This window comes from Anas platyrhynchos, chromosome 4 (assembly GCF_047663525.1).
Source record: "Anas platyrhynchos isolate ZD024472 breed Pekin duck chromosome 4, IASCAAS_PekinDuck_T2T, whole genome shotgun sequence".
Lineage (NCBI taxonomy): Eukaryota > Metazoa > Chordata > Aves > Anseriformes > Anatidae > Anas > Anas platyrhynchos.
Window position 1 is genome coordinate 51,258,617 of NC_092590.1, and position 12,009 is coordinate 51,270,625.

At 34.8% G+C, this 12,009-nt stretch overlaps 1 protein-coding gene across 5 annotated transcripts in view; it reads right to left on the minus strand.

Annotated features, from left to right (window-relative positions):
- Positions 1-12,009, minus strand: part of CEP135 (centrosomal protein 135) — a 32,059-nt gene that overhangs the window by 10,242 nt on the left and 9,808 nt on the right. For 4 of the 5 annotated variants that reach the window (XM_027457057.3, XM_072037593.1, XM_021267651.4 and 1 more), the window contains 11 exons: positions 11,449-11,599; positions 10,302-10,495; positions 9,671-9,814; positions 8,957-9,100; positions 8,227-8,304; positions 7,919-8,070; positions 6,134-6,249; positions 5,909-6,063; positions 5,390-5,445; positions 4,044-4,212; positions 851-961 (listed from right to left, as the gene is read on the minus strand). In XM_027457057.3, the coding sequence (XP_027312858.1) occupies positions 851-961; positions 4,044-4,212; positions 5,390-5,445; positions 5,909-6,063; positions 6,134-6,249; positions 7,919-8,070; positions 8,227-8,304; positions 8,957-9,100; positions 9,671-9,814; positions 10,302-10,495; positions 11,449-11,599 (1,470 nt within the window). The remainder of the gene's footprint in view (positions 1-850; positions 962-4,043; positions 4,213-5,389; positions 5,446-5,908; positions 6,064-6,133; positions 6,250-7,918; positions 8,071-8,226; positions 8,305-8,956; positions 9,101-9,670; positions 9,815-10,301; positions 10,496-11,448; positions 11,600-12,009) is intronic. The other variant, XM_027457059.3, reaches the window with a different exon arrangement.

The following is a 12,009-nucleotide window of genomic DNA, read 5'->3' on the forward strand; positions in this document are numbered from 1 at the left end:
CACTCTTAACAACTAAGCTCCAAGTGTTTCAAACTGAAAGTTCAAAGCTAACATATACTACCAACCTTATTTTTCTCTATGCTTTAGTTTCCACTTGTATGAAGTGTTTGAATTTGCAAAGATTCAGCTAGCACATGAAAGCTAAAGTCAGATAAAAGCTCATTCTTTCCTAACCAAAGTCAGATAATAAATTTACTAGTTCATGTTGTCTTGAATAATTATTTAAAACAAATAGAATCTGTAAGGTTTAGTTCACACATTTAACATTTTTGAATCCAAGCATCTGGATGAAATACATTCATCAAGAGCGCTGTTTTGTCGGTAAAGCAAAAAGTCAAAATCTTATTAATCATAGAGAAAATATTCCAATATGCTGTTTTTACAATGTCCTACAGTAGAAGTACAGCTAAAATTTCTCTTTTTAAAAATTGTCAAATATTAAAAACTATAGTTTAAGCTTGTGTGTTGTCTATTAATCATTGTATAGTACCAGATATTTTACTGTTTGTGTTCTCAAAACTCAAACAGTAGAACAATATTCAAACATATGTCTGTCATTCTGCAGTGTTATGGACAACTGAAATTTTATCAACAGAACTGTGACGTGTCACAATGTAATCAAAGCTTCAGATCTAGTAAGGCATTGTATAAATTGACTAGGAACTTGAAAATACTGCAGATAAAGTATATGAAAACTAAGAGAAAAAGGGGGATAGGAGATGGGGAGAGAACAGGACACAAACCCCCACATTTTTTAATTTGTTTATAGTATCCTAACAGGAGCATGTTATACTCTAAACTCAATGACATTACCAAAACCACAATGAGTGCCTACACATTTTATCTTTACCTTTAAAGCCATCAGGCTCTCAAATCTAGAAACTTCAGTTATATAATTATGAACCCTAGTTTTCATTTCTTCTTTTTCACGTATTGCATCTTCAAGCTCAGTACTGACAGCCTAAAAAGATTACAGAAAGGCAAAACAGTGCATTAGAGTAAATTAATCACCATATATTACTCTATCAGACAATCAAAGTAATTACATATGCCCTAGATTTTATTCTATTCTACTTTTAAGTAATTTAGTCAAATTCCCTTGGGTTTTGTAGGGTTCAAAAAATATTCCCTATTACCTTAGCGACACGAAAGAGTTCTCCAGGCAAGAATATCACAGAACAAATGTGAAACAATGAACATCATACCAGTTCACAAAATCCACAGATTCCCTGATGACACACCCGACTGATCTTTGGAAAAGTCAATACATGCATATCTGGAGACTGGGATTTTTTTTTTTTTTTTTTAAGACTCACTATCCCTGATAAATTAAGTTTTGGTGTGCCAAATTACTACAAAAAAAAAAAAAGAATTTAAAATAAACATTCTGATGTTAGAAAGTTGAGTTGCAAGATAAGTTAATTAAAGGCATTTGTAAGACCATATTTAAACATAAAAAATGCTCCATAGAATTTGAGATGTTGGAACTGCTAAATCTGGCCCTTTCTCAGGTTCAGCAATTCCCTTCATCTGTGTCCTCAAGCCAGGAGAGTCAAAAAGGCAAGTATGTTCTATCCCCACTATCAAATGTGGAGGAAATGGAGGATATTTCTTTTCCTTTTTCTTTTTCTTTTCGTGGTATGTTAATATTCATTAACAGCAGCCTTCCCACTCTGTGCCTTACTTAGCTTATACTGAATTCAGGTCTTTCAAAGCACACTGGGAAGCTTTAGTCATCGTATTATGATAATATTTAACACTTCATCATATTAGATACCTGTGAATGACATTTCTAATCTCAATAATGCACCTGTATGTTTATGTATTGTACCATATCTTTTACAAAAATGATTCAGAGTGCTACATCACTTACAGCGTCTTGAACATTTTAGCTTCAGACTCAGCTGAATTGATGGAATGGAAATACATGGATTAACAAACACGTCTCTCATTATTTCTAGGGTTGGCATTTACAATGAATTCAAACAAGCATTTGTGTCTCAGCATCAAAACTGTACAAAGCCTTTGAATCTCATGAAGCTGGCAGTAGTTGTATTTGTTTGAATGGGCAGCATAGAGTTGCAACAAAACTCTGGGCTAGCTCTTTAAATCAGTCACATATATTCTAACTAGTTTTTCTGATGTTTAACCCAATAAAACAATGTTACTTACCCTATAAACACTGGGCATTTTTGCTATATAATGTCCATGTGCACATTCTATTGCATCTACTGCATCCACTGCATGCACTTGGAACTGGAAGACTTTTGGCCAGCAGTAACCAACTGGTCCACAAAACTCTGTCATTATTCCTCAGCACTTCACGTGAGGGATTAACAAGACTGCATGCACTTCAGGTACTCCCAGTCATGGAGCCCAGCCCCAAAGAATTCCAAGTAAGAACAGATGGAGCAATGCTGATTGGAAGCATGCAGATGGACATGGACTATATATGCTGCCTGTGCTCTTTGAAAGAATTAGCCTTGCACAACAGTGGTGGTTTCAACTTGTGAACACTGGGGAACACTTCAGGATGAAGGTGCCACAACAGTAACAGTGATGGTGATAATCTCACAGTACAATTAACTGAACCTCTCAGCTACTTCTATGGTAGGGGTCTCTTTTAACCTACAAAAAGCACCAGCTTGAAACAGCCCATTTTTCTACAAAATATTCAATGATACCCTAATGAAGTAGACAATTCCTCAAGACATTAAGGATATTATTTCAACTTTGATTCTATAACTGACGTTAAGTTTAACTCATGCATTTACAGCATGCCCTTTCAAGGAAAAGCATTTGGACCAACACTCTGAGCCCACCAGGCAATCAGAAACCACTTCCCACCTATTTTTTGGCCTAAAGCTACTGACTGTCAAGCTGTTAGCAAGTATGTTATGACTGAACTAGTGAGAGCTAAGAACAGATGAAATCATGTAAAACTAATATAAATAAGTAGAATAAAACTCTGCAAGCAGTCAAAGTACCTGCACAGAATCACCAGGGAAAAAAAAAGCTGCAATGCACAGCTGAACTGATACCACCTCAGCAGACACCTACCTTACCAATGCAAAGACAACCCAATAAGAACATTTCTCCAGGCACCTTTGAATTCACCATCTAAAAATCCCACACAACCTTGACATAATGGAAAGGGAACCCCTCCTATTCCCATTGACTTTGCATCCTTATCCATTCCTGAAATCAGGAAACAAATTCAGACTATTCAGGACTACCATAACTTAAAATAAGTTTTCTTCAATCCCTCTACCCTGTAGCTTTTAGCTCTGCTGTATTTTCTCCCCCAAAATTGACTTTTCCCAATTTATCACTGGAAGCAGAGTTCCTGCAGAACAACACACAGAAATGGAAACTGATCTTACCAGATCTGCAGAATAAACACCTCACAACACTTTTTTACAGCCACCATTACCAAGGCTCACAGAAAATAAACATTATAATCTACATTCCAAAACACGCTTATCAGAAATGTGGCTTAATTTATCCAATACATCCAATGCTTTGTGGAAACTAGATGGATAAAATTAAAGACTCACTATGTACCAAAATCTATTTGGATGTACTAACAATCTTTTTTTTTTCTCTCCCTATTTATGAACCAACTAATAACCTGACATTTGCTTCTACAATGTGTTGCTCTCTCAATATCCTCCCTGTTCCACGGGTAATAAATACAAATTTTATTTATTCTTTTTACCAATAACTATCAAGTGATATAACCAAGTTAAATTCATTATAGGATAAAACAGTTGTGCCATCAATTTATTTTATTTAAATTTATATTTTAATCTGGGGAGGAGTGACTAAACTGAAAACTCATTTATTTTTCCCCCACTGTACTGAATGTAAAAATACCCAGAATAATTGCTTTTACATTTTCTTCCCTGTCACTGTTAATAGTGTTCTCAGTGTTCAAGAAATTCCAATAATTAATCATATTCAATCAAAACTCATGATGTAGCAGTTTTGATGTGCAAGCAAGCAATAAGTTAACTCTTCAACAGCATGTACTGCCTTCATACCTGGTTTTCTCTGGTCATTGTAGCAAGGTCATCTTGTAATCGTCTGTTTTCTTTCAGAGCCATTTCCTTTACTCTTCCTGTTTCTGCAAGCTCCATGTGGGATGCATCAAGCTGGCGATGTAAGCTAGATATCTCACGGTCTCTGCTGCTCAGCATGTCCTTTAGCTGACTGTCAAGAGAAGGATTTTGAAAAAACTTATTTAAGCTGTCCCTTCTCACACTATACTGCATACTGCTGAAAATTATCAAATATGGACTTTATATATTTTATAATATCAAACATGGACTTTTTATATTTGTTGTTGTTTGTTTTTTACGAGGTACAATTCTTGCTCTCTGAAGGCTGACAAACACAAGCATAAGCTAAACATGAACATAAGTTAAGGATGTAACATGTTAGTATGTACAAATAATATGGGCTTAGTTAATATGTACAAATAATGTATACTTAGTATGTAATGTATACTTAGTATGTACAAATAATATGGCTTTTTTCATATCGTATCTTTGAAGATACGATATGAAAAAAGTTACACATTTATTAAGCAAACAGCAATTACAGATACTTGTGTTTACCTGTGTCTGTTAGTGATTACAGTGTATTAGCAGTTGCATATTAATACCATAAAGGAAAAAGACAAACTTCCCTGGATAACTTAGACTTAAAAGGTATCAAGCAAAACAGTAAGGAAGAGGTTACACAGAAAACTAGAAATATGAGAATTTCAGCAGACATTTGCACTATTTTTTTGCTGCAGATAATTTACGTATCAATGTACCAAATACTCAGTTACACTGGCGTTGAGATGTTTAAATATTGCTGTTTAAGTATTTTCTTTTTAAAAGCTATAGGTTTAAAAGTGATGCTTAAAAGGAGGCAAGAAGGAAAGATCAGACAAAACCCAGCTACAAACTAAAGATACTTTAATAAGGACTGTACTGGTAGCATAAACTTGAAGAATTAATTTGCCAATAATTAGAATTCAGCTCGAGTTATACCTGAGTAAATCTAATAATATCTAGTGGCATAATTAGAATACTAAAAAGCCACTGCTTAATTGAGAATTAAGAAATGTTAACAATTTGGGAAAATAAAAATAGACAATCGTTAATTGTTAATTGCTGTGTTAACAGTCCCCTAGCAGCCTGCAGTTAATTGCATGGGAAGTCTCTTCAAAAGTTACATGCATCTTTCTCTACAACATATACTCCTTTACTTGACTTAAACAGAATGAAGCCCTTTTCAACAAAATAAATAAAATTGCCATCTACTTTCATTTTAAGATCACTGAAGATATTTATCAGAGAAAACAATCACTGAATAAACTGATCTAGCCTTTACTCACTCTGTTGAGGACTCCAGCTCAGAGAGAGTTAGACGTAAATGAGTAATTGTTTTTTCCTACAAAAATAAAAGCAAAAATTGTACTAGGTATTATTATATTGCAACACTCCAAGATAGCTCAAGTTAAATAATTTTACTCTACTCTTCATCTGCAAGTAATTGCATCTTTGCACATTCGAATTTCCAAGCTTCTTTATTGAGACAGAATTGTCTTGTCAAAAATAGACAGAAGTCTGCAAAGGATTCTGCCAACTCAAGCTGGAACCATGTATCTCAATATAAACCTCCAGGTGGAAAATAGGAAGAATACTTTTATATTTTCTTGGAGTGTATAGGGAACACACTAACAGTCATAATTAAAGCTTTATTGAGTTGACAAATGACTTTGTATTGCCTAGGTCCAAACACAGAGTTCACGTGATGCCTAGAGCTCTGCCCAAGTTTTGTTATCAAGGCAAATGTCTCCCTAAATCCTAAAGGCTTTACAAATCCCCAGATGGGAGTGCAAAGTAGCACATACCTTGTTAGCTATGTTGTCATCTAAGCATGCAATTCTTTCTGTTTTTTCATCTACAGTTTCTTGAAGACTGTCCTTTTCTTTGTCCAAAACAGTAATGGTACTTCTAAGCACATTGACTGCCTCATCATGTGAAGTGCTCTTCTGGTTTAACCTATCTATAAATAAAGCAATAAGTACTCTTGATTTTAAAAATAGGAAATAAAAGTAAAAATAACTAGTGATCACCTATTTCCTCCTCTAGCTTTATAATTTCTTCTCGAGCTGACTGCAGTTCATCCTTTTTGAGAGACAATCGGTGCTGTAAGTCTTCAACAGACCTCTGGAGTTGTTCATTTAAGAGCCTGGAAAACCAGTACACAGTTGAAAGAAGTTTGGGAACTAACTCAGGATCTTTAACTTGTGGCTCTTGAGTTGCTTGAAATGCTGGAACAGTTCCAGCGTAACCTCACGATCGGACTGTGTCATACTAACCAATCCCTCTTAGACGGGGAGGGAGAAAACTATTAAAGACTGCTGAGACCAATACCACCTGGTTGCTCTGGACTCCTGTGGCACGTCCACCTTAACATCATCTCAAAACGATGCTATGGAATAACCATGATAATCCAAAATACTCATGTCCTCTGATTTTTGTTACTAGAAAAGCTTTTCCTTATTTCAGTCCAGAATACCATGCATCGGCAGGTGAAGATCACTCTCACTTAATTTAGAATTAAACTTTAGAGGTAAAAAGGAGCCCTAAACACAGCAATAGCAAAATGCCACCATACATGAAGTGAAACCAAATGCTAAATGGATTGCAGCCCTGTTCCTCATCTCCCACATTTTATAAACACTGATGCTTCTGATGCTTTTTTTTCTAAAACTGAAAAGAATCTAACAAGATACTCCATGATGTCACAGTTTTACAAACAAATACACTAATGATTTTACCAACAAGTAGCCTTTGGAGTGTTGGATGAACTGAGCCTTGCTTCTGAGCTTCAGCTCTTCAGTTATCTACCCCTGCCACTGTACTGTATAACAGTACATAAATATAGTACAGAAGAATAGTACCATTTTGCAATAAATATATATTTTGGGGGTGTGGAATGGGATGTGGGGTGGGACATGACATTTCGTTTACAGCTCTACCTGTTTTGTAGTGCATCTTGTACCCAAGGCTTGCATTTCTACCTATATCAAATGCCTGAATTTCCAAATCTCCACCCAGATTTATTCAGTTATCCATTTCCACATTCTCTCAGACCTCTTTTTGTCCCACCACATTTACCTGATGGGAGTTCTAAAACAACTTGAAGGGTCAGCATTGAGCCTGCAAGTTTAAATAGGCCTTAAAAATACATGGGTATACTTAATCCTACACTTCAAGTGGGTCAAATCCCTGCAGACTGGTCCTACGGCTCTTAAGATGCCAACTTGCAAAACTGTAGTATATTTGTAATAGTGCTAGCATATGACATATAGAGGCTGACAGAAGAAAACAGCTCAAATGAGATGTCATTACAGACTGGCTCTCCATGAACCACTCAACTGTCAAATATCAATAATGCTTGGCATAAAATCTTCAGTATTATTGACACCTCTGTAAAATGAGCACAATTTGATCCCACTGCTGCAGTTTGTAAAGGCATCTGTCTTCATTTTAGCAAATGGTATTTGGAAGTCCTTTTAGAAATTTTCAGTTCTGCTAAATTCAAAAGCAGAGTACACAGTTGTTGGAGGAAACAGTTCAAGAAGGAGGAGAATTTTTTCATTCACTGTTAGCCACAAAAAGCAGCAATGTATCTGGTCATCAAATATGTCCAGGAGGAGTTCACTGTGAAAAGCTACCACAGCACTTTCCTTACTCCAATTTACTTTTCCTTAAGACAAAAACGGTACCAAGGGATATATATATATAAATATTTTATAGTCTTTCCCAACAACTCATCTCTGCTATATGTTCATAGAAGAAACAAAATTATGTTAGCATCTGTGAAAGAAAATTATGTTTTGCATTAGACTTACTGAAGTGAGCAAAGCTCAGCTTTAAATTGAGAAGAATCATCAGACGTCTGGGCAAGTTTATTGGACTTCAATTTCAATTCATTTTCCAAAGAGTTTATTCTTTCTTTCAGGATAGAGATTGTACTCTTTAGTTCACACCTTTCCAATTCAAACTACAATTAAAAAAAGGCATGTTATTATTTAAGAAAACTATCACAAGTTGGTTTTTAAATAAAACTAAATTGAACAGAGCTAGCAAAATTAATTGCTTGAAATGTCTATCCTATTCTAGAATAAAGGCTTGCTTGGTTAAAAAAAAAAGTACTTACTTCATGAATATTATTTTCCAGTTCTGAAATATCATGCTGCATCTTTGATTTTTCAAGGTTAGCTGTTTCTTGCTGAATCTGAGGTAGAAACATGGGACTACATGTAATAAGATACACTATGTTTAAATGTAAAAATCTGTAAGAAAACACTACTTTACTTCTTCGATGCATAACCTAATGCAAAGTTCTCTATAAAACCAGAGAGCAATAGCTGAAAATACACCGCTCCAGTTCAATATACATATAAACAATAATAATAATAAAAAAAAATGAATCAGAGTTCTGTTAAAGGAAGCATATATTTATATTTGGTACCAATTGAATTAATACTTGTGAGCTTCTGCAGAAAGATTACAGAGCTACAGGGCAACAGAAAGGGTCACAAGCACGTGTAGCTTAGCACTCGAAGAACATCTTCAAAGTAGTACATACACATAAAAATATTCTGTGGTTGGGGCTTCATATCTACACTCTACATATAAGGAGATGCCATGTTTGCTTGCAGACACTTCAAGCACGTTACTCTACCCCATTCCCACTTTGCAACTGAGTTTGGAATGATAACTCAGACAACTAACTCACCCAGCTCTCTCAAGTGATTTTGAAATTAGACAAGTTGAAAAGTTACTGAAAAGTGGAACTGACAGCCAGACACAAACACAGCAAAATTTCTAAGTCTTTCCCAAATACCACCTTACTGCAAGCAGTTTAGCTAAAAAAAACAACTCACCTTTATTTTTTCTTTTAGGCTTTCCTTTTCTGCCATTAGTCTTCTAAAGTCAGTCATTGCAACGGCTCTTTCTTCTTCCACATGACTTTGAGAAACTAAATTATGTTTTGCTTCTCTTCTCAGCCTGTTTAATTCACTCTGAGACTTTAAAAAGTTATTGTTGTTAGCATACGTGGATTGCAATTAATACAGTGTAAATGCTGACAGAAAGTTTCAACACTGTTATTACAATAGAAGTACTATTATAGTCCTATTTTTCCCTAGACAACCAAAATCTATTTTGAGTCACACAGTGTCATGACAACTTATGCTGCCAACATACTTGGCATCCCACTGTTGTTCCAAGTATAAACTAACTTCACTTGTTTTCTCATCATTTAAGCACTACTACTACTATTTTTTTTTCAGCCTGTATGCTTACCCAACTTTCTCATGCATTCTTTTGATTTTTTCTCATTTCTCATTTTTTTCCTCATTTCCAAATGCCAGTAGAAAGTTAGAATGGCTCTGAAGTTAATAACGAACACTGGAACGCGTGGTTTTATTAACAATTTTAAAAAGTAGGTACATATTTTATTGTTCTTTGTTATTTTCCAGTAGGTCTAGACTCCTCAAGTTCTATTATACAGTGGATTTTTTTCTTTTTAAACAAGCAGTAGTAAGATAAGTGCCAATCAGTTATTTCAATGCCAGTGATAAAGAATCTCTTCTTACCTGTTCATAAAGAATACTTAATCTGTCCCTTTCTGCAGTCAATAATTTGACATTGGATTGAATTTCTATCATATGTTTTTCAAATCTGTCTAACATGGACTGTAGCTCATCTCTTTCTCTGGTGACCAATCTAAGATCTTCACTCTGCAAAGTGATTAGTAAAATTTAGGTTCAAATATACTAATTAAAATATCTGGATAATTAAGTAATGCAAATAAGAAAGAACCCATACAATTAATAATACACGAAAAGTATAAGTCTAATACATTTTAACTCCCAGCAATGCCAGACTTCTTGTATAACCTAACAATGAGAACTAACTGTTAAAAACAAAAAGCAAACCAGCTAACAATAAGATTTCAAACTTTCTTTTATTTCTTTATCGTCTATTTATTTCAAACAAACCAATCAATAATGAATCAATGTTACTGTAAAATGTGAATAGGGAAATAAAAACAAGTTCATTGAAGTTACTCTTGGTTAATTTTTTATGCTAAGAATGTATAATCAGTAAAAACCAAAAAAATGCTACACAGTTATTGCTACTGAAAATACATTCAAAAGCTCCCTTAATAAATCTACAATGTATCTGTGTTATTTTTCCAGCCTGTGTTGACAATAAAAAGATTACCTTCTCTGGAGTCCTACGGCTTGGGCTAGGCCTTCGTTTTATCATTTTCTGAAGGTATTCTAATTCTCGCTTATAATAATCTCTGTCATCTTCTAAAGTTTTTACAAACGCATCCAGACGAGAAGGAGATTTGTCTCCCAAGGCTATACCATATTCTAATCTCATTCTTTCTATTTCTAGGACAAGTTCGCGTTCTGCAGAAACAGAAATAAAAACAACTGTATAGGAACCATAGGAATTTCACCAGAAACATTTGCATTTGGAAGGGAGTAAACCCAGCAGCTGCCTAAGCACAAGATCTGCTGAAAAGTCCTGGCTCACTGCTGTCTACAGACAGGTCAGTAGTTTGCTTTGCAACCAGTTGAGATCTAACAGTACAGTGGGGCTGTGTCAGCGTAGACGCAGACTGAGGGATGTGATTATTCCCTTTCACTTAGGGTTCATTAGATCACATTTACAATATTGTATCCAGTTTTGTATCCCTAGTACAAGAAAGATGTTGAGTGAGTCCAAGCTAGTTCTAGGAGCAGAATACTTGCCCTGTAAGGAATAGCTGAAGGAACTGGGCTTGTTCTGACTAGAAAAGAGACAGCTCATGGGGGACCTAAGAGCAGCATGATAATACTGAGAGGTGTTTATAGATAAGATGGAGCCATTTTCTTCACTGATGTGCATAGTGGGTAAATGAGAAACGATGATGATAAATTGCTACAGGCAACAGAAGGAAAACATTTTTACTCTGAGCATAATAAACATTGTAATGGGTTGCCTAGAGAGACTGAGATATCTCTATCCTTGGAGGTTTTAAAATTAAAACTGGAAAAAGCTCTTAAACAGTCCGAAGTCATTCACTCAAAGAGTGAATAAAAACAGTTTGGGATGAAATAAATTATTTCGTAAGAAACTGCCATATTGTTATTAGGATGTCAAGTGGGATCACAATTCAATTATGTAAGTTCAACTTTTGGTTCTCAAAAACAGAATGAAAACACACTTTTGTGACCAAATATTTCACTTAACTTACAATTCATGAATTTCTGTCTTCTTTTCAGTTGATATAGTAGTATTACTAGTCTCTCAGTATTATTAGCTGCAAGATTTTCTATTTCAAAATTTAAAGGAACATAATTTACATTCGACCATTTACCTTTTATTTCAAAGTTTTCATTTTTTTCCATCAGTTTTTGTTTCTCTTGTTCAAGCTGATTTAACAGTACTTCCAGATTTTCTTTGTCATCTGTTTTTCCAAAGAGTTCTTCACTCAGCCTCTCGTTCTGTCTACGACATGAGCACAAGTCCTGCAGTAACAAGTATTATTAAAAATAAATAAATAGAAATGCCAATTGATACATTTGGAAAAAGCTATTTAACATTTTGTTAAGCTTCTGGTATTCAACACTGTGTACTTCTATTTAGCTCACATGTTTTATGCTGTAATATTTGTTAATTTGGCAATCATTCTTTATGCTACTTTATGTTAAATCAATGTGAGACTTACTTCCTACACAGTTTGCAAACAGGAATGAAACAAGAAAGATTCACTCTTGCTTAATTCAGCTCCTACTTCAAGAAATAAATTAGGAGCACAGTGAAATGTAAAGATGGAAAAAAAGCAGCAACTACAGAAACAAATACTTTTAAATGGCATTTGGAAACACTGCTGGTGTTAAAAGAGATCACAATACTGTATCTCAGTTAACTCAATCTT